A 26,845-nucleotide genomic window follows, 5' to 3' on the forward strand; every position below is an offset into this window, starting at 1 on the left:
ACATGAGATCAGCCCTCTTAACAAAGTTTTAAGTGCATGATACAGTATTGTTAACAGCAGGAACAATGCTGTGCGGCAGGATAGAAACATTATACCCATTCAATAGCAGCTACCCATTTTCTCCTCCCCCCACTCCAGGCAATCACCATTCTACTCTCTGTTTCTATAAATTTGACTATTTTAGATTGCTCATAAAGTGGAATTATGCAGTGTTTGTCCTTCTGTGACTGGCTTTTTTCACTTAGGTACATTTTTTCACTAATGCCCTCCTGGACCATTTATACTGTTGTCTATGGCAGGATTTCCTTTTTTTTTTTTTTTTTTTAATTTTTTTTTTAATGTTTATTTATTTGTGGGGGGGGGGGGGGGGAAGAGTGAGCGGGGGAGGAGCAGAGAGAGAGCAAGACACAGAATCCGAAGCAGGCTCTAGGCTCCGAGCTGTCAGCACAGAGCCCGACATGGGGCTCGAACTCATGGACCGTGAGATTGTGACCCGAGCTGAAGTCAGACGCTTAACCAACTGAGCCACCCAGGCGCCCCTGGATTTCCTTCTTTTTTAAGGCTGAAAGGGATTTGGTTGTATATGTATACCATCTTTTCTTTATCTATTTAGCCATTGGTGAACACTTAGGTTGATTCCATATCTTGGCTATTGTAAATAATACTTGCAGTGAATATGGGAAGCAGTTATCTCTTTAAGATCCTGATTTCAGTCCTTTTGGGTAAATAGGATAAGTTGGACTGCTGGATCATATGGTAGTTCTATTTTTAACTTTTTGAGGAACTTATTGTTTTACATAGTGGCTGCACCAATTTTCCATTTCCTTCCTATTTTAGTTGCTCTCTCTTGCAGCTTCTGACCTTGCTGACTGCTCATTCCTTTTGGAAACTCTATCCTCTGTTCTAGGGTAGAACCCTGGCTTCTCTCCCTCAGCTTCCTCATGGAGTGGATCCGGTTTCTCACTGGATATTTCCATCTGGTTGTCCCCATGTTCAAAACTGAACTTGTGATAGCGTCCTCTCCATGCCGAGTATATCAGTTTTCTTGGGCTGCTGTCGCAAAGTACCACAAACTGGGTGGCTTAAAAAAGCCTCACAGTTCTGGAGGCTGGAATTCCAAGATCAAGACCGGCAGAGTTGCTTCCTTCTGAGGGCTGTGAAGAAGAATCTATTTCATGCCTCTCTCCTAGCTTCTGGTGGTTTCATGGAAGTCTTTGGCCTTTAGAAGCATCACCCCATCTCTGCCTGTATCTCCACATTGTGTTTTCCCTTTGTACCTGTCTGGCTCCACATTGCTCCTTTGATAAGGACATGTGGGATTTGAGTCCACTGTAATGACCTCATTTTAATTTGATTACCTTTGTAAAGACCCTGTATTTTAATAAGGTCACATTCTGAAGTACTTGGGATACTTCAACATTTGAATTGGGAGGGAGGTAAAATTCAACACATCACACCAAGCAAGCTTCCTTTTCTTTAAAGTTATTTCCCATCTTTTTTTTTTTTTTTTCAGAGCATCTTTTCTTTTTTTTTTTTTTTCCAATATATGAAGTTTATTGTCAAATTGGTTTCCATACAACACCCAGTGCTCATCCCAAAAGGTGCCCTCCTCAATACCCATCCCCCACCCTCCCCTCCCTCCCACCCCCCATCAACCCTCAGTTTGTTCTCAGTTTTTAACAGTCTCTTATGCTTTGGCTCTCTCCCACTCTAACCTCTTTTTTTTTTTTTTTTTCCTTCCCCTCCCCCACGGGTTTCTGTTAAGTTTCTCAGGATCCACATAAGAGTGAAACCATATGGTATCTGTCTTTCTCTGTATGGCTTATTTCACTTAGCATCACACTCTCCAGTTCCATCCACGTTGCTACAAAAGGCCATATTTCATTCTTTCTCATTGCCACGTAGTATTCCATTGTGTATATAAACCACAAGTTCTTTATCTATTCATCAGTTGATGGACATTTAGGCTCTTTCCATAATTTGGCTATTATTGAGAGTGCTGCTATAAACATTGGGGTCCAAGTGCCCCTATGCATCAGTACTCCTGTATCCCTTGGGTAAATTCCTAGCAGTGCTATTGCTGGGTCATAGGGTAGGTCTATTTTTAATTTTCTGAGGAACCTCCACACTGCTTTCCAGAGCGGCTGCGACATCAATGTCCACTATGTTATCAAGCAGAAACTTGGGCATCATCCTTATCGAGTCACTTGCCCTTATATGAACTTGGGATTCAGAGCTTGTAGAACTTGAAGGCAAAATTTTGGAAGAGGAACCTTCATAGCATCCAACAGTTTCCCAGAGGGGTCTGTGATTCCCAAATGGCTGACCACCTCTGTTTTGTATCTTTTTTTTTTTTTTCCTAAGGTGTCTACCACTTTAGTACAAAAGTAATACGTACATATGAATTTTAGAAAATTATAGATAAGTATAAAAATAAAATTTAAAATTATTCTATTATTCAGTTACCTGAAATCACTTAATATTTTGGTCACTGCTTTGTACATTTTATGCCTTCTTGCATTTTTAAAAAACTAGTTGGACCATACTGTATGTAAGATGTTGAATCAAGCCTTTTATATTCAACATTGTATCTTAAGTGTTTTCTCATGTCTTCATGAAATATTTATAGTTTTAAATGATGCATATTATTCCATCAAATGGGTGGATAATGATTGACTTAGATATTTTCTTACTATCCCATGATCAAAATTCATATTGTTGCCATTTTTTGTTTTATAGAGAGTGTGGCGACCACTTTTGCTATTCAATTGGATTCAGATAATTTGTTTGTAATTCAGATATAACTCAGCTGGGGAGAAAGAGAAAGATGGTCAATGTCTCTAAACAAGTCTTTAGTGTAAACTGAAGGAAAACTAAATTTGCCTAAGTTAACAATGTTTTAAGGCATTATTTGTGAATAGTTACTTTAATTTTAAAGTTATTTTTATGGAATTGCTATGGTAGGTCACAGTAGATTCTCAAGTCAACTGCTTTTTAGCAGTTCTTTGTAGTCTATAACAGGGCTGTCCAACAACTTTTGGAGATGATGAAAATGTTCTTAAAATTTTTTTTAATGTTTATTTATTTACTTTTGAGAGAGAGAGAGAGAGCGCAAGCAACAGAGGGACAAAGAGCAGGAGACGCAGAATCCGAAGCAGGCTCAAGGCTCTGAGCTGTCAGGACAGAGCCTGATGTGGGGCTCAAACTCACAAACCATGAGATCATGACCTGAGCTGAAGTCTGATGCTTAACTGACAGAGCCACCTGGGGGCCCCAAAAATGTTTTTTATCTGACCTGCCCAGTATGGTAGCAATTAGTCCCATGTGACTACTGAATGCTTAGAATGTGATTAATGCAACTCAAGAACTGGATTTTTAATTTTACATCATTTTTATTGGCTTACATTTAAAATGTTTATTTTTGAAAGTGAGAGAGAAAAAGATCATGCATGTGAGCAAGGGAGGGGCAAAGAGACAGGGAGAGAGAGAATCCCAAGCAGGCTCCATGCTGTCAAGTGCAGAGCTCAACGCAGGGTTCCATCTCATAAACCATGGATCATGACCTCAGCGGAAGTCAAGAGTCAGACGCTTAACCAACTGAGCCACCCAGGCGCCCCTTAATTGACTTAAATTTAAATAGCTACTTGTGGCTAGTGGCCACCATGTTGGATAGTACAGTTCTATCAAGGTGGTGAGTAAACACTTTTACAATGCGTACGTCTTCCTAAACACTCTTCTAAGTGCTTTACATATTAATGTATTTAATCCTTACGATGACTCCATGAAGTAGTCTTCTATTTCTATTTGGTGTATAACAATTTACCTCAAAGCTTCGTGGCTCAAAACAACAACAGTCACTCATTTTGCTTAGAAATCTACAACTTGTCAGGATTCAGAAGCAGCTCATGTTTGTTCCATGCATCACTAGCTGGGGCTCACGGGTCTACTTCTAAGATACTCAGTTACAGAGTTGGCAAGTTGATGACTGTTATTGGGTTCTTTTCTTGAGGAACCTTCGGTTTCTGCACGGCATGGTGATTAGTTTCCAAAAGCAAGTGCCCCAAGAGACAGGAGGTGGAAACTGACAAAGTGTCACTCCAACATATTCTAATTGATCAGGCAAACCTCAGAGTATATATTCAAGGGTAGGAGGTACAGACTTCTCGGTTGGAGCAGTACCAAAGGATTTGGGGCCATGTTTTAAAATCAACCTAGAAAGATATAATCATTTTGATTTTATTTAATAATGAGGCAACTGAACATAGAACAATGAAGTAACTTGCCCAAGGTGACATGCCTAATAGATGGCGAAGCTGTTATTCATGTCAGGCGTTCTGACCTTGTAACCCCAGTGCTATATTGCGTCTCTCTGTAATTCCTGTTTCACTAATTTAGATTCATATCTTCTTCAGTTTTCCCATGGTAGAATAATTACAAGATTAAGTGACTGATACTTGTTTGTAAATCACAGACTCTAAATAATGTAGTATTTGCAGGGGTTTGCTGCATACCAAATGGATGATGAAGACACATTCTCAACCCCCTGATTCAGGAGGAGCTGTTGGCTCCAATTTTGAGCCCCTCCGTTTTTGTCCCTATTCCTACTGCCCTCCAAAGAGAATTGGTTGTCACTTCCAGATTGAAACAGACCATGATTCTGAGTAAAACTCTGTCGGTCTTAGCATGTTGCCTGCTTCACCTATTCCTGTTACATGGAATATATGTTACTAAAAAGGAATTAATAGGGACACCTGGATGCCTCAGTCGGTTAAGCGTCCGTCTCTTTATTTTGGCTCAGGTCACTATCTTGTGGTTTCATTGGTCTGAGTCCCATTTCGGACTCTGTGCTGATAGCACAGAGCCTGCTTGGGATTCTGTCTCCCTCTCTCTACCCCTCCCCTGCTTTCTCTCTCTCTCAAAATAAATAAATAAACTTAAAAAAAGGAATTTTTAAATAAGACTTACTTAGAATTATAAAAGGAGTTAAAGAAATGTTTCTGGTTTTTACTGAAAGGCTGGAAGTTAAATCCTGATTTAGAGGATATATTTGTGCATGTTTAGGGAAGTGTGTGTGTGCGTGTACTTCCATTTATTTGTTCATTCATTTATTATATTGATTCCTGGAAGATAAATCAGAAAAAAAAAATAGGTTATCCCCAATTCTAGAGATCGTCTGATAAAATAATGAAAGCAGCCTTTTACAAACCTAAGAAACCAGCAATTTCCTTTCATGTTCAAAGGTAATGGATATTTCCATGTGAAAGATTGATCGCCCTTTGTATGGCCTCTGGTTTGCAAATTGGGCTTCTGTTTGCTGCAATAATGCAATGTGGTTATTTCACACCTGATATTTGTCCCATTCAATCATTGCCACATGGATTCTTTTTTATCAAAACACTCTTTGAGAGAGCTTAGAATTAAGTGTATTTAGTTTTCCAATTTCTGAGTTTCTTTTCTGTTTTTTTCTTTTTTAATTTTTTTAAGGCAGAGGGGAAGAGAGAGGAGAGAGAGAGAGAGAGAGAGAGAATCCCAAGCAGGCCCCACGCTGTCAGTGCAGAGCCTGATGCAAGGCTCAAGTTCACAAATCACGAGATCATGACCTGAGCCAAAATCAAGACTTGGATGCTTAACCAACTGAGCCACCCTGGCATCCTCCTATTTCTGGGTTTCTTAAGCAGCACTGTGAATCTCCCTGATGTAGAGAACTTCATTTTAGCACTTCAGAATCTGAGTATTCCAAATAACGAGGCTTCATTTCAATCAAATCTCACATTTCCCTTTACTTCTCATCCTACCTGACCCCCTCCTTCGTTTCATAATTCTCTTCTCATTTTGTGTCTGTGAGTTGGTACTTTGCTGGTTTTCTATGTAATTTGCTCTTTCTCTGGTATCTTCATTGGCCATGTCTCATGACTGCACCAGGCTCTCTGCCTCTCACTGTCCTTCATAGAGGAGATTCAGATCCCCATGGGCATGGACCTCTTGGGAGCCTACGTGTGGTGTCCCTGCAGGCTTGGATGTCTGCCACCTCTGGTAATAAGTCCACGTTATGCTTTGACATGCCCACAGGCAAATTTCTCCTTTTCTCTGAAAGATGCCTCCTTCCCAGCCACCCTATTTTTGTTGTCATAAAACAGGTCCCTGCTGTTATTCTTTCCTCTGTTTACCCATGTATATGCCTTCCACGGCATTTCTCTCAACCTGTGACCTGCCCGTGTGTTTTGTTTAGGGACTGATGCCATTCTGGATTTTTCTCTTTTGCATATTTTAGGTCTGTCAGCTTACTAAACCCTTCTAGACCATAAGCTCCGTGAGGACAAGGATCTTTGTTTTACTCAGTGATATATCACACGCACCTAGCATGGTGACTGCCATAGTTGAGCATTTAGTATGTTGTCAAAAAGGTTGGAAATGTTTTACATGGATAATTTATTTCACCTTCATAACGCCCTAGAAGGGTGGGACGCTTCTATTAGTGTGCCTGTTTCACGAGAAACTGAGGCATGGAGATGCTAAGTTATTGCCCAGTGTCACCCAGCTGCTAGGTGGTACAGCTAGAACTTGAACCCAGGTCTCCTGGGTCCATGCTTTTAACCACTAAGCACCCCGCTATAATGCCACCGAACGATAGCGTGTTTGCTTTGTGCTTATGTTTCACCGGAACTCTGTACATGCTTTCTGCCCTGTGTGGGTGCTGCCACAGCTGAAGAGGCACACACCAGCTTGGGAGGTTTTGAAAGAAATTCCCAGGGTGGGACCTAGTTTATGAGGAGCAGGGACAGGAAGGGGACTCAGACTTTGAGCCAAGCCCGGCCCTCAGCCTGTGTTCTGTGCTGCCAGACCCACCAGTCTCCGTGTGGCCCACGGTTTGGGGAGGAGACTCGGATTTAACGTGCACGTTCCCCAGTGTTGTCAGGTTTTTCTTGCCTCCGACAGACGTCTGACGTGGCCGTGTGTATTTCTTCCTGTAGACAATGGTGGCAGCCGCACGTTGCACTCCAAAACGGAGACGACACCGTCGCCCACTAACAATACTGGCAATGGACACCCAGAGTATATCGCATATGCCCTCGTCCCTGTGTTCTTCATCATGGGTCTCTTCGGCGTCCTCATCTGCCACCTGCTCAAGAAGAAAGGCTATCGTTGTACAACAGAAGCCGAGCAAGATGTGGAAGAGGAAAAAGTTGAAAAGATAGGTAAATACCTGCATTCTCTTTATGGAGATGTGGATAGGGACGATTTTTTTTTTACGATTTTATTTTATTTTTAATCTTTACACCTAGTGTGGGGCTCGAACCCACCACTCTGAGATCAAGAGTCGCATGCTGTACTGACTGAGCCAGCCAGGTGCCCCGAGTGGGGGCAGTTTTGAAATAAGTAACCAGTCGTATGTATTTTCCATCTCTATGAGGCAAAATGGTCCATCTTCACAGTAGGTGGTATGGCGGAGTGTCCGTGTAGATTTCGTAGTAACCCCACCTAGAGCTTGAAACCTGCCTGTCCTTTACGAAACACCTACCAGCTCATTCCTTGTGACCTTGGGCAAGTCACATATGCTCTAAATCCCTACTATGTATAATTTAACTAGAATTTAATCTTAGTTAATTTCATGCCAATTTAATTTAATTTAAATGAGGGCAGTGATCTCCACTTTGTAGGATTATTGTGGAATTTAGAGAGATGATGCATTTGGTATTTGGCGCATAAGCCCACTCAGTAAATATGAATCCTTACTACTATTATTAAAAGAGATTCTAATAAGGATAATGTGAAATATAAATAGCTCTTACCACTTGTATGGTATTACTCTTGCTGGGGGAATTCGATCTTAAATCTGTGTGACTGAAATTTATATTTATTAAGTAGAATAATTGTGTCAACAGTGCGATAAAAGTGTGGCAAGAAATGGTGCCTTAGATTAACTTGAGGATATCTTACCTTTTCCTCTTAACGTGGAGTGTTAGGCAGTGTTCAGAAAAACCCAAGAGAATGAGATTTTCTTTCTTCATAGATGTTTTTTTTCAACCATCCTTCAGGGACGTTTCCAGACTTGGAGGTGGGGAGTAGTAGCTAACCTTCCTTATCCCTTTCAGCTCCTCAAAGGTCAGTTTTTGCAGAGGGGACATTTGGAGTAGGTCACCTTTCGAGAAAGTCTGAAGGGCGGACTGGGGAGAGCTTCCTCATTCCTTGCCAGCCTGCTGGCCTGTTGGTTTTTCCCACCCCCACTGACCTTTGAGGCAGAGAGAGAACCCGGTTGCAGGATGAGTCATGTGTAGCTGTGAGCAAACCAAAGCTGAGTGTTTGTCAATAGAAAGCAAGCCTCCTCCTCCCCTCCTTCAAAGATGCTCTGTAGGCCGGCTTAGCAGGTCAACATTTGCACCATCCGGCCAGACGTGTGTTTTCACAGAGGGGGAAGCTGACTATGGATAGAGAAGACACCTTCCCAGGTACACGAGTAGGACACTGCACACCTTGATTCGTTCTCTGTGAACTAAGATGGTGTATTTCAACCCTCCTTTTTCCTTCCTCCCTGAAATCACACAGTTTCAGAGTGGAGGTTTGATTTTTCTTCAAACACTGTCACATATACAGAGTCTCATAAAGTTAACGGTTTGTGGGCGAATAACCACGGCTGAAATTTAGGTCAGTTGCGAGTGTATTTAAAAAAAAGGAGAGGCTTATAAACATGGATGAATAATTGCCCCAAAACAAATTCATACTCTAAACTAATGTAGTACACCTGCAATTAAAAGAAAATCCAAGGCGGGGGTTGCCTGGGTGGCTCAGTTGGTTAAGTGTCAGACTCTTGATATCATCGGCTCACGTTGTGATCTGCAGTTGTGAGATTGAGCTCCGCGTCAGACTCTGCACTGAGCATGGGGTCTGCTTCGGATTCTGTGTCTCCCTCTCTCTCTGTCCCGCCCCTACTCGCTTGCATGCAAAATAAATAAATCAATCAATCAATCAATCCAAGGAGAATTTTTTTCTTTTAATTAACTATCTTCTTCCCATTTCCCCTAAGGGTTTAAGGAAATGATGAGAGAGAAATATAGTAGTAATGACTGATACAGATGCATGAAAGTGAGTGGGTGTTTGGACTTGGGAAGACAGTTGATGGATAATTCTGGTACTCGTTATGTCTGTTATATATGCCAACGAAATCACCATGGACTGTGCCCCAGGCAGTTTGGGGCTGAAGGAAGAAAGCCTAGACCCTTAGTGCCACGGCAAGAGCTTTCTTGAGACTGTTCAGTGAGGTGTCATGGAATCCACAGAAGTGACCAATTTAACCCATACCCTCCTCTGCCTTCTCTTTCAGAGTTGAATGACAGTGTAAATGAAAACAGTGACACCGTTGGGCAGATTGTTCACTACATCATGAAAAATGAAGGTATGGATGTTTTAGTATTCCAGAACAATTCAATATTCGTATGTTTTATTGAATCTGCTTCAGAGAGTCAGAATTTGTATGAACTCTCCTGTCAATATTTCTGGTCATTGGCAGCACCTTTTACCTAAGCTCATTAATCCATTAAGCTTTCAGGTTATCCAACCATAAGAGTTTCACATAAGTGTGTTTTCAGAGAGTCAGTGGGTGTGAGTAGTGCATAAAGCCCGCCCTGGAGGCTCACCTTCTAGTCCTGGCCTCACTTTGATTTGAGGGAAGTCACATTACCTCATGGAGTCTCCATTTCCACCTGTTTTTAAAAGGAGGATAATAAATAATATTTATATGGTAGCATTGTTGTGACATCCTGCATGTAAAATGCTTATTAGTATAGTAGGCGCTCAAACATCGTCTGTTCCTTTTTTTTTTTTTTTTGTATTAAAAAAAACTGTGGTAAAATAGACAAAACATAAAAAGTTACCATTAAAGGTACAGTTCGGTAGCATTAAGTACATTCATAATGATGTAAGCCGTCACTACTGCCTTGTTCCAGAATGTTTTCATCATCCCAAACTGAAACTCTGTACCCATTAAACAGTCACCGTCCACACCCCACCGCCCTCCCCCGGCCACCCTCCGGCGACCTCTCTGCTTCTGTCTCCATGGATTTGCCTCTTCTGGGATCTATTCTCAAGTGTTCCAATTTTTAAAAAGTTTAACCTTTGTGGACATAAGCAATTTCCCCCCTCGGAAATGTGCTCTTAACTCCTCTCTTCTGAAGTGGAGGATGAACTGAATCTTGATTTGATAAATCAGGGTTCTTGTTCAGAACACTGGTTATTATTTCTGTAGGATACCATTACAGGGGTGCACAGGGTGAGGCTCTCAGTGACTTTTGGGGCATGTGGAACTCATTGTCCACATCTCCAATAGCTGCAGATTGCCGTACTTTGAGTTCTCAGGAGAACCGAAAAGAAAACCTTTTCCTTGGGCTCTGTCCTGGCTCCAGTCACAGCGGTGCTGCAGGGCACAGCGATGCAGCCGAGCCATTCGTCCGAAGGGCAAACTAGCTGTACTGCTAAGTAGATGCTGCTGCTCTGTCTCCAGCCCTTCCCTGGGGAGCCCCACCCCCACAGCCTCACTGTCAAGGAGAGCACCTGCCCGGCCCTGGGTGTGGGTCAGCCTTTTGACTTAGAGAAACAGCAGTTTCAGCTGGTTCCGCATCATTTTCATTATTCTTTACAGTGTGCTTTTCGTATGTAATCTCATTTAATCCTCACACTATCCCTCTAAAGTTGGTATTGTTTTTCTTAAAACGTTTATTTATTTGAGAGAGAGAGAGAGAGAGAGAGAGAGATAGAAAAGAGCATGAGTGGGGGAGGGGCAGAGAGAGAAAGAAAGAATCCCAAGCAGACCCCACACTGTTATAGTGCAGAGCCCGACTCGGGGCTGGATCCCACGACCATGAGATCGTGACCTGAGCCAGAATTAAGAGTCAGATACTTAGCTGGCTGAGCCACCCAGCCACCTCTAAAATTAGTATTGTTATACCCATTTTACGGGTGCAGAAACGAAGGCTTCAAGTAGTTGAGTTCACATAGTCAGTGAACAGCATAGCCCTACCTGGGTCTCTTTCAACTACACAGCATTACCTCTCCTCTTATAATTTGTGGTTTCAGTTTCTACAGTATGTAAAACCACATAATCAATCTTATTAGAATGGCGTTTCAAGTAAGAACAAAAATGACCAGAACACTTGGATTTTGATCTCTGCCTTCCAGAGACCTTCCTTCAGGGAACGATATTTGGTGATGTTATTCATTAATACCCAATGGTGCACATTTCTACATAAGAAATCATTTTTAATTTGCACAAGAAATACACAAATATGTTCTTGGCATGGAAACTTCAGGCCCACGGAGGTTCACACAGTGAGGCATGGAGTGCCTTGTGCATTGGAAACTACCTCACATGGCTTTGGGATCTTGGGGGCCTTTGGGACTGGGGCTTCTGAGAGCTGGGGCAGCTGCCAAATTAGTTAGTATGGGATGTGGGGGGACTGACTGTTGGATCAGAAATAAATAAATTGTGAAAACATTGCAAGGGCTGAAGTTCTTATGTACAACTTCCTTGTATGAGCTGAGTGTTTGCCATATGGTGGCCCTGAGGGCTTTCTAGGGACTAACAACCTTTCGATTCAGATACTTCATTCCCAATTTACAGTTGAGAAACCAAAAGGCCCACAGTGCTTAACTAGCTTGCCAACATCACACGGCTGGCAAGTGGCAGAGCTGAGATTTGAACTGTAGCATCTGACTTCAGAGTCTGTACTTAACCACTTGCTGTTACTGCCTCTTTCCTGGTAGCAGGAAGGAGGGATGGGAGGTGTCTTCCTTTCAAAGAGATAAAGTGTACAGCTGGGATAGTTTATAAAACTCTTAAGCATTAAGTCATTAAATTCTCAAAACTACCTTATGGTGGTAGGCCCTTTTACCATCACATCTTGCAGATGAGGGAACTGGCCCAGAGCTCATACGACAAGCAGCATATGGCAGGATGGGCCAACAGTGGCACTCTGCTTCATTACAGCAGAGGAAAAGCGTTTGACTTCATTTGTCTCCTGTGATTTCTCCAGTGACCTGTGAGCATGAGTGGTGGTTCGGATCCTTTGGGTGGCCCTTGGTTCTCCTTAGCCACCAGGAGACATCTGACCTCACTGGACATCCCTTTTCCAGACATGGCCATCTCTAGCTTCCTTCCAGCCTGTGCCCAAACCACAGCTAGGGAATTAGATCCATAGTTGGGTCTCTTACCAGTTTATATTCTAGCTTCTTTGGTTTGCTTTGAGACTTCAATTCTCTAGAGAACAAATACATTTTTAATCTTTTGTCTGTGTCTTTAGCAGTCTCTGGACTTAATATCAATTTAGACCTGCCTATTGATGTTAATTCAGTTTTCCATTTCTTTAATTGTAAGCACACCGTAACATAACTTTTCCTTTAAAATTGAAAAAAAAAAAAAAGGAATACAATTAAATACAACCCATCCATTACCATTTGCCATGTTTATTTAGGTTTTCTTTGCCTGTACTTACATATTTTAAAACATTTGCTATCATGATTTATGAATAGTCTTCTGCTTTGCATTTTTAATTTGACTAATGGGGTAATATTTCACGTGTACTCATGGTGACATTCTTGCTTATGGTTTAAACATATCATGTCTTGAATGTTGCAAATCAGGTTCGTTTAGGTAAATCTTTTGAGGGATACATTTATCAGCTGACCTGCATACTGATCACTGTCCTGCTAATCTCAAGGCTTGGATTAACCACAGTGCTACCCTTAATTTATCTTTGTAAATAGATTGAATTGAAGAGTGTGTGGGTGGTCATTGGGGTTTTCTTGGGTTCTATGGGAATTTGGAAAATGCCTGCACGTTTATAGCTCTCTTGCAGGCCCTTAAACTGTCCGATCTGGTAACAATGAAGATATTGTGATTATTCTCCAAGTGCCCCTAGTTATTCACACTAGGCAGGGATATCCTTTTGTGAAATTCTTACCTTGGGGTTCAACTGATACTATGGCAGGAGGGATTCCGTTACAAATTATCATTACTGAGTAGGTCTCTGAAAATTGCTATAATGATTATGCAAATGCCCTATGAAGCATTCAACTATTGATCATTTGGGTAGGGACTTGGACATTGAAGAATGAAAAGGATAACATGGGGTCAAAAGCACCCACCCAAAGTCAGATGGACCAGGGTTTGTGTCCAGCTCTGTCACGCTAGCTGTGTGACTCCGGCCAGTCAGTTATGATCTTTAGTGCCTCAGCCTCTGTATCTGTAAAATGGGCATGATGATTCTGTCTATTCTGGACTTGTCAGGAGAGTCAAACATGGTAAGGTCTCTAAAGCTTTCGGTCAGTGGCTGGCACATGGCAGGCACTCAGATTTGGCCGGTGACAATAGTTCTGGCCTGGGGGATTTGCCTTGATTGCAAGGGAATGTTTGCAGAAAAGACTGGTAGCGGAAATAGGGCATTTCTCCTGCCTGATTTTCACTGCTTTATACCTAAGATCAGGCAGAAATTCAGGACAGAAGAGAGGAAGCATTTCATGAAATTACTACCCTCTAGAAAATGTCTCCTGTTCCTGACAGGCTTTCCTTGCCCTGTAACTGACCCCTCCCATTCTCTGGATACCCATGAAGGGAAGTATAGTTGACAGAATGTTGACAAGAGCAGGGGAGCCATCTTTTATGGCTTATTGGAGTTATGAGTCACAATCAAGGAGGGGATACATATTCAAAAGAACTTAATCAGATGATTGCTCCTTCATAGTAATTTTACAGCCAAATTCAAGCATGTGTTTGAGTCCTAATGGTGAGGTTATGTTAGAAAGTTTTCTCATCCCGGGAAACCACATGACCTCACACACTGAACCTCCTCGGACAGGGAGGGTGTGGGTCATGTTTACACAGAAACTTGAGTCCACTCTTAAAGAATTCACTCATAGCAAACAATGGGGCTATTTATTAATTTTTATCAGAGATAAGGGCGAGGTACAGGAGCACATAAATATAGAAAAAATAACACAAGTTTATAAAAGAACAGTTTTAGGAATGATTTTAATGTATTTTAATAATCTTCCTCGATCATTTTCTGACTCCATGTTTCTAAGGAGGTGGTAAATTTTCTCCGGCAACTAATTTAAACTTTTGTTTTTAAAAAGCCCTTTCTTGTAAGTGAGTGCCGTTAGTGCTATCTTTATTTTCATACCTTTTTTGTTGTTGTTGTCTTCCCTCTTTAATGTTTGTAGTCTTGAAGTTTAGATGGCAGAGAATAAGCGTCAACTGGCAAATTACTGTGGGTATTCCCTAAACCCCTTGACTACACAGAAATTAATTTTGTGCATCCTCATTATTAGTCAAAAGGAAAATGAGTGACATCACTAGACTGTATTGGAGTTTGTGTCACAGAAGGTAACGTGTCTTCTTTGTTGTGTGGGAGAACATACAAGCTGGCGATCCATTTCAGTACGTTTTCAGTAACGACAAGAGTCTTACTTAGGTCGAAACGTGTGTTAGGGAATGCATTTGGCCATCCTCACAGATAGTCATGAAGGGCAAAGAGGATATTTCTTTTAGAAAAGATGGCCTGCTGTGTTAATGGTTGCACCTGGGGGGCTCAGTCAGTTAAGTGTCCAACTCTTGATTTCGGCTCCGGTCATGATCTCACGGTTCATGAGTTCAAGCTCCCAACTGGGCTCTGTGCTGATGGTGCGGAGCCTGCTTCGAATTCTGTCTCCTCCTTTCTCTGCCCTTCCCCTGTTCGCACGCTCTCTCTCTCTCTCTCTCAAAATAAATAAATAAACTTATAAAAAAAAAAAGAAAGAAAGAAAAGATGGCATGTTGTGTTAATATTTCTTTTTAAAAAATCTGTTTATTTGTAAGGGTTGTAAAGGGGGGAAATGGATCATGGGAGCAAAAACCCCTAATTATTTTATATATAAAACAGATTTGCATCTACTATGTAAACAGGTATGCATCTTCAAGATTAGAATTTCATGAGAGGGTGATTAGGAAAAAGATGTTGCAAAAGGCTCCTGGGTGAGCCAATAATTATTTCAATTAAAAAATTTAATTTATTTGAGAGAAGTTGGGGAGGGGCAGAGAGAGAGGGAGAGAGAGAGAATCTCAAGCAAGCTCCATACTCAGTGTGGAGTCTGATGTGGGGCTCAAACTCACAAACAGTGATATCATGACCTGAGCAGAAATCAAGAAGCAGGTGCTTAACTGGGCCACCCAGGTGCCCAGATAAATTTAGTTTTTAAAAAGTTGAGAATCACTGGATAAACCCTTCACTGTTAATACTTAAAATCAGTAGTGTTGAATTTTCTTCCCCTAGGGATGTCATTTGAAATGTTAAATGTTAAATGTTGGTGTTGGCTCACATGATAAATAGTGATTTTTTATTTCATCTCTGGAGAATTTGTGGTCCCTCATGAGAACAGCACTTTAAAAATCAATGAAAAGGGTAGGAGTCAGTAATAACATTTGGCCTTGCCAATTAAATATCCAAAAGGAACTTGAACATTCAGTCTTCCATCCTTGAGAGTCTAACTGCTCTGTAAGAGGCTTAAAGATGTGTGTTTGTGGAGGCGGGAGGGGGAGGGGGAGTGGGGACCCAAGAAGCTTAGATACAGTTTGTTTTTGTTGATAGCCTACACCCTCCACCTAAAAATTGGATTTTTTGAAAAATTAATATTAGAAGTCCAATTTAATTCAGTCCATATTAGGTAACTTATATTTGTGACCACCTCTTGGAAATTTAAAGCATCTGGCCAGAGTTAAGGTCTTATATGGTCCTGAAGCTGAGCTAAGCCAAATGGCCCACCTGGAAAATTGTCTCCCATCCCTGATTATATGTGAGACAGACCTGATAATACATGTGGATCCAGAGGTGAAGCCTTATGATTTGGACACGTGTAACTTGTTAGAATACGGATCTTTTTTTTTTTTTTAACCGGTTCATTTTATTTTTTTTAATTAATTTTTTTAGATTCAAGTTAGTTACTTAGAATACAGGTCTCTTAAGACATGCATGTCATGCATATTTAGCAAAGGGAGTTGAATGCAGTGGAATAGCAACACGTAAATTTCCCTGTGGTTTGGGAGGGAGGAGGAAGTGTATGTTTCTATGTTATGTTGGAATGACGTGTCAGAAGCACAGCACTGCAATAATCTGCTTTCCTTTGTGTAAACGTCTGGCACTCATACTAAATTCCAGCATGGTGAGTTATCTGTCGATGGTGCCATTTCGAGGGGTTGCCTTGGGAAAAACTCTCCCTTCTCTGGGACCCCAGGGTCCTGTGAACTGAAGGAACTCGGATGTTTTCCCAACAGCTTTTCTTTTCTTTCTTATTTTTCTACCAACAGCTTTTCTGATGTAATAATTCTAGGATTGCTAATGTGATTCATCCCATTGTAATCCTTTACTTACTTTTTTTTTCCTTAGCAAACGTTGATGTTTTAAAGGCAATGGTAGCAGATAACAGCCTGGGTGACCCTGAAAGGTGAGCGCTTCTCCCCCCACTCCCTTCAGTGGGACTTTTTTTTTTTTTTTTTTTGCTTATCTATTAGAGCAGGTTTCCCAGCTTTGGTACTGTTGACATTTGGGCCAGATAATTCTTTGCTGTGGGGAACCGTCCTGTGCATCCTGGGATGTTTATCGGTGTTCCTGGTCTCTGCTCACTAGATTCTGGTGTCTTCTCCCCGCCCTCCACCGTCCCCCCCCCTCCCCCCCCCCCCCCCCCCCCCCCCCCGGTCCCCCATGTGACAACCCAGAATGTCCCCATACAGCATCAGCGTCCACTGGGGAGAACTCAGCCCTGGTTGAGAACTGCAGTGTTGGAGATATGCTGAAGAAGTTAACAGCCTTGGAATTGGGCACCACTTATTGGCCACCTCTTTGTGGACAAGTTAACTAACCACTCTGAGCTCAAGTTCCATCATTTATAAATGGAGATGGCCATTGTATCCACTTTCTTGGGTTATTATAAGGAAGACAAGTGGCCTGGGGCATTGAGAGACCTCCATGAGTAACGACGATTCAGCAAAAATCAGGCTGGTTTGGTCGTGGAGCATTATAGTCCTTCCTAAAGAATTACAGATAACTATATTTCTATATAATTTTTTATTTCATCAGCTAGGAGCATTTATTGAATGCCTGCTCAGTGCTGGGCACAGTGCTGGAGCTGGGCATTCACAGATTGTTGGCACGGAGACTCGGTCTAGTGGGGAATGGAGGCGTGGGTGTGAGGCCTTACGATGGGGATGTGCATGACTGTGCCGTGGGAGAAGCAAAGACTGGATGCTGTGCAAACTCCATGGGGCCAGTGGGAGGTGACGGAAGGTTCATAGAAGGTCCACGGAAATGCCATCTGACCCAGGTTCGACAGGCAGAGACAAGAGGCAAGGGCTGCTTGCTTGTAGGTGGAGAAAGCCCCAAAGGTTCAGTCCAGGGAGGCCAGAGAACGCACCGTAGACAGTAGGAAGAAGGGCCAGGAGGGCAAGTTGGGACCGAGGGACAGGGCAAGGAGTTTGGCACCTTTTTCCTGCTTACTCTGTGGGGCGGTGCTTCTGGCATATCTTGGATATCTTGTGTTTGTCAGACTGGTGTGTTAGGCTTGCATTTTCACCAGGAAGCTCATGCAGGAAGCTCTGTTTAGGAAGTCCTGGTGGTGTAGTTCATAGAGCTACATAGAGACATATGAGCTGGGATTTCTCCCACGTTCCAGCCCTGACTGTGGTGTTTGGACCATGTTGGCTCACGGCGTGTTGCCTCGGTTATTTTTGGGCATGGTATATAGTGCCTGCCATTGGCTTTTATGCACCGTGGGTACTCGATGAACGTTTGTCGAACGGATGTCGTTAAACAAAAATTTTGAATTCTACTTTCCACTATGTGGTGTTAATTTGACATTGTTTTATCTCAGAAAGCTGCTGCTGCGTGTTTTTATTTTAACAACCTAAAGAGCATCCCTAACGAACACCAGAAAGCTTTTGGCTGTCCGTGGTGTTTGAGACTCTCCTCAACCATGCACACTTCTTTTTAAAAGTGCAAGTGGGATGGTTCTCAGCAGCAGAAAGTCTGGTTCATGCTGTCATAAGACATCCACGTGCCTCTGGGGCTCTAGGACAGGCTCAGGTGTCAGCCTGTGCGGTGACATGCCACCCCACCTTGCCCGCCTCTACCATGACGCAGGGCTGATGCCTGGTCGGGCTGGCCCTGTCCTGTTTTAAGTCCTCCTTTTCTAGTGGACCAGAGTCTTGACGTGTCTTTTGAAAGTTGCCAACATCTGACCTATATACTTCTCCTTTTTATGTTTTGCCTGGACTTTTTTCCCCGGGCTATCAAAGAATGTGGGCTCCCTTGTTTTTTTGAAGCACTGTAGCATGGTGGTTAAGTGCATGGTTTCTAGAATTAGACTTTCCAGATCTGGATCTCAGATCCATCAGTTATTAGCTGTGTGTCTTTGGCAAGTTCCTTAACTTCTCATTTTTATTTTAAAAAAAAAAAATTTTTTTTTAACGTTTTTATTTTTATTTTTGAGACAGAGAGAGACAGAGCATGAATGGGGGAGGGGCAGAGAGAGAGGGAGACACAGAATCGGAAGCAGGCTCCAGGCTCTGAGCCATCGGCCCAGAGCCCGATGCGGGGCTCGAACTCACAGACTGTGAGATCGTGACCTGAGCCGAAGTCGGACGCTTAACCGACTGAGCCACCCAGGCGCCCCAACTTCTCATTTTTAAAATGAGGAAGTTCATAATACCAACCTTGGAAGGTTTTTTAACTGAATTAACACATATCAAATGCTTAGAATACTGTTAGCTCTTTTTGTTACTACTGTCGACACTATCAACATCGCTGGAACATTACTTTTGATATCTTGCCCTAAAAGCTTTCTTCCTTTGATGCAGTAGTCAGTCTGGATCAAACATTCTATTTTAAGTCATTTGATAATTTGTTGGGAATTCACGTGTGTCTCTCCTTCAACGCACATGTGTCCGGGGGATCTCTTTGTTGAGAGATCTAGGCAGACACTTGGCTGTGATTTAAACCTGCTATTTGAATTTTAAGGGAGAGATCGCCTTAGCTAGTACTTTTTGTAAGTAACCGCTTCTACTGTTTCCTCCCCCCCCCCCCCCCTTAGCCCTGTGACGCCCAGCACTCCTGGGAGCCCACCTGTGAGTCCCGGGCCCTTGTCGCCAGGAGGCACCCCCGGGAAGCACATCTGTGGCCACCATCTGCACACAGTGGGCGGTGCTGTCGAGAGGGACGTGTGTCATCGGTGTAGGCACAAACGGTGGCACTTCATAAGACCTACCAACAAATCCAAACAGGGCCACGCGAGGCGTCAGGGAGAGGTCACCGTCCTCTCTGTTGGCAGGTAAGATCCCTGTGAATGCTTTGGGTTTGTGTGACATGCTTTCTATGGTGTGTGGATTGGCGCGTACCTGTTAAATCTAGAGAATGACCTCCTAAGCCTGGCTCGGGTCATATCGCTGGACTTTTTAAATGTTTTCAGCTGTGAGTCCTACATTTTTCCAACAGCAGAGGAATCCTAAGAGGTGGCTATTGCTAGGTTAGAGGTCAGGTGTATTAATTAAGGTAAAAAAAAATAATTCCTTGCTGTATTAGGGTTCTCTGGACAAACAGAGCTCATAGGATATATATAGGAGGAAATTTAATATAGGATTTGGCTTGCATGATTATGGAGGCCGAGAGGTCCCACAGTCTGCCCTCTGCAAGCTGGAGACCAGGAAAGCTGATGATGTAATTCAGCCCCATTCCAAAGGCCTGAGAACCACAAGGCTGATGTTCCGGGGCAGGAAGAGAAAAAAAACAAATTCTTCCTGCCTGGGCCTTTTTGTTCTATTTAGTCTCTTATGGGGTTTGATGATGCACACCCTCATCGGTGAGAGAGCTTTACTCTTCTTTACTCGATCTATGGATTCGAGTGCTAATTAATCTCTTCTGGAAACACCCTCATAGGCACCCCCAGAAATAACCTCATACCAGCTCCTTGGGATCCGTGAGTCGAGTCAAGCGAACACACAAAATTCACTAGCAGCCTTGCTCTAATAGATAAAGCCCAAATTTCAACTCAACACAGAAGTTTCTATTTCACTGGTACAGAGTGCAGGATCAGCCTGCCAGGTGCTTTCCACCCTGCGGCCCTGCCAGCTTTGCAAGTAGAAGGCAAACGTACGAGGAAGATTGTTCGTAGGTTTGCTGAGCCAGGCCCGGAAGCCGCACGTTTCATTTTCGCTCACGTGCTGCTGTCCAGACCCCGACACTCAGCCATCCCTCCGTGCCAGCTCGAGGGGAGGAGAGAAGTGGTGGGGCTGGTCCCCTGCTCTGCAGTGTCTGCCACGTAAGTTGCACGTGGATTCCAGGGCTGCCTTCTTTGAGGCCACTTTCCTTGTGTCCTGGCCTTCCCAGCCCTCCGGTACCATTTCCTTGCGACCCGCATGTGATGGGGAGCTCTTGCAGCTCAGCGGGGAATCGGTCTGACGGCACGGAGGATGCTTTTGCGGCGTCTGCTGTTTCCATGTTGAGTCTCATGCGGGAACCGCCTTGTCAAGGCTGCATGTGGAAAGGCAGTAGAAAGTAATGGTTGAGTTATGTGCACCAGTTGGGAGCGCCCTGGTGGCTCAGTCGGTTAGACATCTGACTCTTGATTTCGGCTCAGGTCACCATCTCACGTTTCGTGAATTCGAGCCCCGAGTCGCGGGCTCTGCGCTGACAGCACAGAGCCTGCTTGGGAGTCTCTGTCTCCCTCTCTCTCTTCCCCTCCCCCACCTCAAAATAAATAAATATACTTAAGAAAAAAACCTATAAAAATAAAATAAAATAAAAAGAGTATGTGTGCTGGAGGCAGACGGGGGAAGCCAAAGCTGACAGTGCTGTGCCCACGCTCCTTGTTTCTCTGAGAACAAACCCCAGACAGAGTAGCCTGAACTCGTTGCCTCTACCTGGTTGGAGTGCAGGCACGACTGCTTACAAACTCACTTTGTGCCTCAGTTTCCCCCTCTATAAAATGAGGACAGCAGTAGTGCTCAGCTCACTGGGTTCTGTGATGATTAAATACGATGACTTACGTAACTTCGACCGGTTTTCGCACTTTTTACTCATTCGGATGTTGGCTGTTACTATTATTTTGATTCGGTTTGGTTTTTATTATGCGCAAGAAACGAGAAAACTGCAGGGCTGTTTGCCCGCTTACAGCAAAAGAGTACAACTCATGACCACACTGTTTTATTAAGAAGCAGAGTCATGGGAGTCTGTGAATGTGGAATGTGATGAGAACCTGTGGCTTGTTTAGACAAAGCGTATTTTGTTTGCTTTAAAAAAAAAAATCTGCTGAAATTTTCAACTGAGATTCAGCATGGCTCTTATAAATGCCCCAAATGCAGCTCTCTTTCTTGGATGTAGAATGCCGGGAGCGTTTAATCATTACTGGCCTCTCGTGTTGCTTAGAGGGGCTCTTACATTTCCACCGAGCAGATCTGTAGTTACAACTTTTCTCTGATTCTTCTTTTACTTCCTCAGAGTCTCCCTCCTCCCTGTGGTTGGTAATCTCATTTGGACAAAGAAGGAGGATGTATTTTGTTTTAGGTGGTTTTAAGGAAATTTAAAACCAGAACTAGAGAGAAACTATTATGAAAAACTTTGTGATTTCGATACACGATGAACTAGAAAAACAGTCAGACTGAGTAAATTTCCTTAACTTCTCTTTTAATTCTTTTTTTTTTTTTTTTTTTTTTTTTTTTTTTTTTTTTGCCAGTGGAAATGACTATTATTTAAAATATATTTTAGGGCCACCTGGGTGCTCAGTCGGTTAAGTGTCCGACTTTGGCTCAGGTCATGATCTTGTGGTCCATGAGTTTGAGCTCCACATTGGGCTCTGGACTGACAGCTCAGAGTCTGGAGCCTGCTTTGGATTCTGTGTCTCCCTCTCGCTCTGCCCCTCCCCCACTCACACTCTGTCTCTTAAAAATGAATAAATGTTAAAAAAAATTTTTTTTTTTTTTAAATATTTCATGTTTTGGGGCACCTGGGTGGCTCAGTTGGTTAAGCACCTCACTTTGGCTCAGGTTGTGATCTCGAAGTTTGTGGGTTCAAACCCCATGTTGGGCTCTGTGCTGACAGCTCAGAGCCTGGAGCCTGCTTCTGAGTCTGTGTCTCCCACTCTCTCTGCCCCTCCCCCACTCATGCTCTGTCTGTCTGTCTCTCTCCCTCTCTCAAAAATAGATAAACATTTAAAATATATTTTATTTTTTTAATTAAAAATTTTTTTTTCATGTTTATTTTTGAGAGAGAGAGAGAGAGAAAGAAAGAGCACAAGCAGAGAAAGGCAGAGAGAGGAAAGAGAGAGAGAATCCCAAGCAGGCTCCATGTCAGTGCAGAGCCCAACACAGGGCTCGATCTCATGAACTATGAGGTCATAACCTGAGCAGAAATCAAGAGTCTGACGCTTAACTGACTGAGCCATCCAGACACCCCTAAGATATATTTTAATGAAAACACTTTCTCATTATCTTTAAACAAAAATGATTTAATTAAAAAAAATTTTTTAATGTTTATTTATTTTTGAGAGAGAGAGAGAGAGAGAGAGAGAGAGAGACAGAGTACAAGCAGGGGAGGGGCAGAGAGAGAGGGAGACACAGAATCCGAAGCAGGCTCCAGGCTCTGAGCTGTCAGCACAGAGCCTGATGTGGGGCTTGAACCCACGAACGGTGAGGTCATGACTGAGCCACCCAGGCGCCCCTGATGTTCATTTTTTAATACGAAGCTGTTCTGGCATCAGGACATATGTGCTTCCTGATGTACGGGATTGAGATGCCACCACGCCACTGACTCCCCAGCACTCTCGAGCCGAGCCGTGTGCCAGATATGTCCTCTTCTGCCGGAAGTCCTTGTGGCAGCTTCAGGGGCTTGATTCTTATCAAATGTTTAACCACTTTCAGTTTTGCATTCGCTGGAGGGATACTCTTGTGAACTGCAGGAGTACGTGTTTTTTCTAAAATGAGCATCTTTATTCTATCTTTTTCCCATATGGACATATTCTTGTACTTGTTTTTCTGGTAACAATATGTAGTTTTTGAGGGTGCTGTGGATCGCCACCATGTTTTTCATGATCTGCAGGTGAAGGCCAAACTTGGAGGCTGTGCGGGGGCCTCTGAACTACAGAGCACAAAATCCCTGCCGTGAGCCTGGTGATTGTTCTCTTCAGAGGAGAGGGGAAGCCGAGCAGACTCTAATTCTCAGTGAAAATCTCCTCCTTATTCCCTTCACTTTTTCCTTAACCCTTAACGAAAAGCTAAATTTGCCTTAAAAAAAAAAAAACCGTCAAAAACGGAACACACACAGAAACTACCACCAACTGATCCTGATAAAATTCATGGTTGGGGCTCCTCTGGCCAAGTGTGTGCAGAGATAAGTCTCTCTGAGGGGTGCCCTCTGAGGCAGTTCTTGAGTGAACATTTTGGTTACATCAGTTTAACTGAAAACTAGTTGTGCTTTTCTCCAGCCTTCTGTGGTTAAAACAACTGATGATAATCTCGTGTCCTTGTTAGAAACCACAACCCTGAGGCTGTTTAAAATTTGGGTACCCAAACTTTTTAATGCATTTTTAATGCTCTGTAAAGTATTCAGCATTGTGTGTGATGTGTTGAGTGAAAATCAGCTGGAAAGTTTGGCAGGGGACAGGGGCATTTGCTGGGTGGGAACGCCCCTCCTATTGACTAGGGCTTTTTTCGTTGATGTCCCAACTTTTGACTGAGATCCTTTGGGATCCTCTAGATTTAAAAAAAAAAAAAAAAAGTTTATTTATTTATTTTGAGAGACAGAGTGTGCATGAGCCGGGGAGGGGCAGAGACAATCCCAAGCAGGTTCTGCCCTGTCAGCACAGAGTTCCACATGGGACTCAAACCCACAGACCGGGAGATCATGACCTGAGCCCGTATCAAGAGTTGGATGCTTAACAGACTGAGCCCCCCAGGTGCCCCAGGATCCTCTAGATTTTTGATTCACTCTTGATTCTTTTTTACTAAAAAAGCAACACCCATCACGTCTGCTCTTTGCCTCCTCAGGTTTAGAGTGACAAAAGTGGAACACAAGTCAAACCAGAAGGAGCGGAGAAGTTTGATGTCAGTTAGTGGGACTGACGGCGTCAATGGGGAGGTGCCTGTGACACCTGTGAGGGGAGAACGGAGTGACACAGAGTAGCAGGTGAGTTGCAGCTGGGGTGACATGGGGGGCGGGGCACGGTGGGGAGAAGGTGCTGGAGCCTCCTGGGGTGTGTGGGAGTGTGGGAATGACTTGGCAGGGAAGTGACAACCTGTAGGACTGTCGGGGATGGAATGGGATTATTTGCCTTTTCAGAGCTTCTTGTAAAGAGACCACGAGCTTGGCTGCCTCCAGGGGCCTGGCCTGCATGGTAATGGGGAGAGAGGGTTCCTTCAGAAGCAATATGGAATGGCCGGGATTGCGGCAAACCCAGCCACAGGACTTCTATCACCACAAGGCAGAAGGCACTTAAGTGTTGCTAGTTCTTCTGCAAAAAAAAAAAAAAAAAAAAAAGGCAGAAATCTAGACTTTTAAAATGTGAAATCACCACAGGTTTTTAATGTTGGCAGCTTATTAAATATCCTTTAACAACCCATGCAGGCGAAATGAAATATAGTCTTGTCGTCATTTCTAGGTAAACTGTGATTTGAAAAAGCCTGGAGCAAACAAACCTATGTTTTTTCCTTCAATTGAGTTGGAAACCAGTTTTCTTTGATGTGCCCCAGTAGGAGTATTACTCTTCCAAGTAAATATTTTGAAGTGATTTATAAAGCAAAAGTGGATGCTTCTTGGCTGGGCAATCTTCATTTTGAATGATAGTGCTCAGAAAAGAAAAAAGGCTTGTGATAACTTGCTATTGGCTTAGCTTTCATCTGACTCTTTTCTTTCTGTTCTGGCTTGGGTAGCATTCACCCCTTTCACGTTTCTTATTATGTGTAAGAAGGCGAGTGCACAGACTCTGGAGTGATTATGCTCTGGAAACTCCAGTCAAACTTCCAGAGCCTGGATGGGAAGGCAGAAGAGGTCACACTGGCAAAGGGAGGGGAGGGTGGGGCGTGGGGAGGTAGGCTGGCTGGGGTCTTGAAGGTGCAGGAGAGAGGCAAGGTTGAACCTGAGCCCAGGAGTCAAGCGGGGATGTGGCTGGCACGGCCGAGTTGGGGAGAGAAGTGCCTTGCAAGTGAAGTTTCTCCGCTGATCTGCCCAGGCTCGGAGGGGTTGAGGATGATCTGGAAGAGTAGTGCTCTTGAAATCTCTAAGACACAGGGGCTCTGAGAGCTGCCGATGTTCGTTCTCGCAGTCTTGCATTTGGGAACGATCTGGCCCCTTCCCCTGAGTTTAGAAGCCAATAGGGCTTTCTTTAAAGAAGAGGAACAAGGGTGACGGGGGGTGCTCAGTATGTTACATCTGACTCTTGATTTTGGCTCAGGTCATGATCTCACAGTTTGTGGATTCGAGCCCCGAATTGGCCTCTGCACTAACAGTGCAGAGCCTGCTTGGGATTCTCTTTCTGCCTCTCTCTCTGCCCCTCCCCTGCTGGTGGGTGCATGTGTGCATGCGCTCTCTCTCTCTCTCTCTCTCTCTCTCTCTCTCTCAGTAAATAAATAAATAAAAATAAATAAATAAATAAACAAACAAACTTTAAAAATAAAGAAAGAAGAGCAGAAAAGTCTATCTCTGACTTCTCAGCCAGTTACTGGTGCCTTGGGGAGGGAACCAAGAGGGATTTAAGAAAAGGAAGAGAATGATGAAGACAGTAAAAGCAGCTGATGTCGATTCAGTATTCTAGTCGTCTGGACATTGTATTGACTGATACAGATCTCACATGTCACCATTATAAACATCTCTAATGGGATGGACATCATTTTCCCAGTTTTATAGACGAGAGAGCCAGTGAATGGAAAGGGTAAGTTACATGTTAAGGGTCACTTAACTGGAAGGAGGAGCTGATTTGAACCTAGGCTCTGACTACAAGACCAACTATATTCTTCTACTGTCCTAAGATGCTTTTACTAAGAGGCACCCCTAGACCCATGAATGGAGGGCATTTCCATAGTGATCCAGAACCTTGTGTCCTAATATGGTAGCCACTAATCACCTGTGGCTACTTAAATCTAAACTAATCAAAATTAAAAATGTAGTTTTGCGGTTGCACTCGTCCACGTCTCATGTTCAGTAGCCACAGTTGGCCAGCTAGGGCTGCCATACTGGACAGTGCAGATCCGGAATACTTCTGTCGTCACGGAAAGTTTTATTGAACAGAGTGGATGGTATTCTCGGTATTCGAGTTGGAATGTGAGTGACTTTGGTAAATAAGAGGTAAATCTGATTAAAGTCGTGAGGACTTTAATCCTGAGAAGAGAAGCACCTGGCTGTCCACGAGTAAGGTGAGGAAGGCCCAGCCCTCTCAGCAGCACAGAAAGCTATGGGTCGTGACGACAGTTTGCCCTTGAGTCCTCAGCCTGGCCATGTGTCGACACTTGGAGCAGACCCCGTGTAAGAAGACACTGGTCTCCCTGAGGCAGGAAGTGCAGTGTGATCCCGTGTCAGGCTCAGTCTTGGCCCGACTGCCTGGAGAGAGGGGCACTTGAGATGTGAGAAGGTTTCAAGAATTAGGATTGCTCAGATGGTTTTCTTGGCCCAAATTCTGCCTGTATCTGACCATGAGAATTTGGTCCAATCATCTGAAGTCCTGACCACATCTGATTTACAGTTTGATATTCTCTTCAAAGTGCACAATCATCCACCAGGATTTCGTAAGAGAACATTGGATTTGACCAGCAGACGTGGTCTCACGTCCTAGCTTCACCTCGTGGAAATTG

The 26,845-nt window shown here is 43.5% G+C and overlaps 1 protein-coding gene across 2 annotated transcripts in view; it reads left to right on the forward strand.

The window, feature by feature from the left end:
• RELL1 (RELT like 1) overlaps window positions 1-26,845 on the forward strand; it is a 68,862-nt gene that overhangs the window by 25,896 nt on the left and 16,121 nt on the right. The window contains exons 2-7 of one of the 2 annotated variants that reach the window (XM_019414416.2): window positions 6,972-7,196; window positions 9,320-9,391; window positions 16,407-16,464; window positions 19,105-19,341; window positions 24,050-24,188; window positions 24,661-24,789. In XM_019414416.2, coding sequence (XP_019269961.1) covers window positions 6,972-7,196; window positions 9,320-9,391; window positions 16,407-16,464; window positions 19,105-19,341; window positions 24,050-24,185 — 728 coding nt within the window. In that variant the 3' untranslated portion in view covers window positions 24,186-24,188; window positions 24,661-24,789. Of the gene's footprint in view, window positions 1-6,971; window positions 7,197-9,319; window positions 9,392-16,406; window positions 16,465-19,104; window positions 19,342-24,049; window positions 24,189-24,660; window positions 24,790-26,845 lie in introns of those variants that run through there. The other variant, XM_019414406.2, reaches the window with a different exon arrangement.

This window comes from Panthera pardus, unplaced genomic scaffold (assembly GCF_024362965.1).
Source record: "Panthera pardus isolate Hobbes unplaced genomic scaffold, ASM2436296v1 HiC_scaffold_13, whole genome shotgun sequence".
NCBI lineage: Eukaryota > Metazoa > Chordata > Mammalia > Carnivora > Felidae > Panthera > Panthera pardus.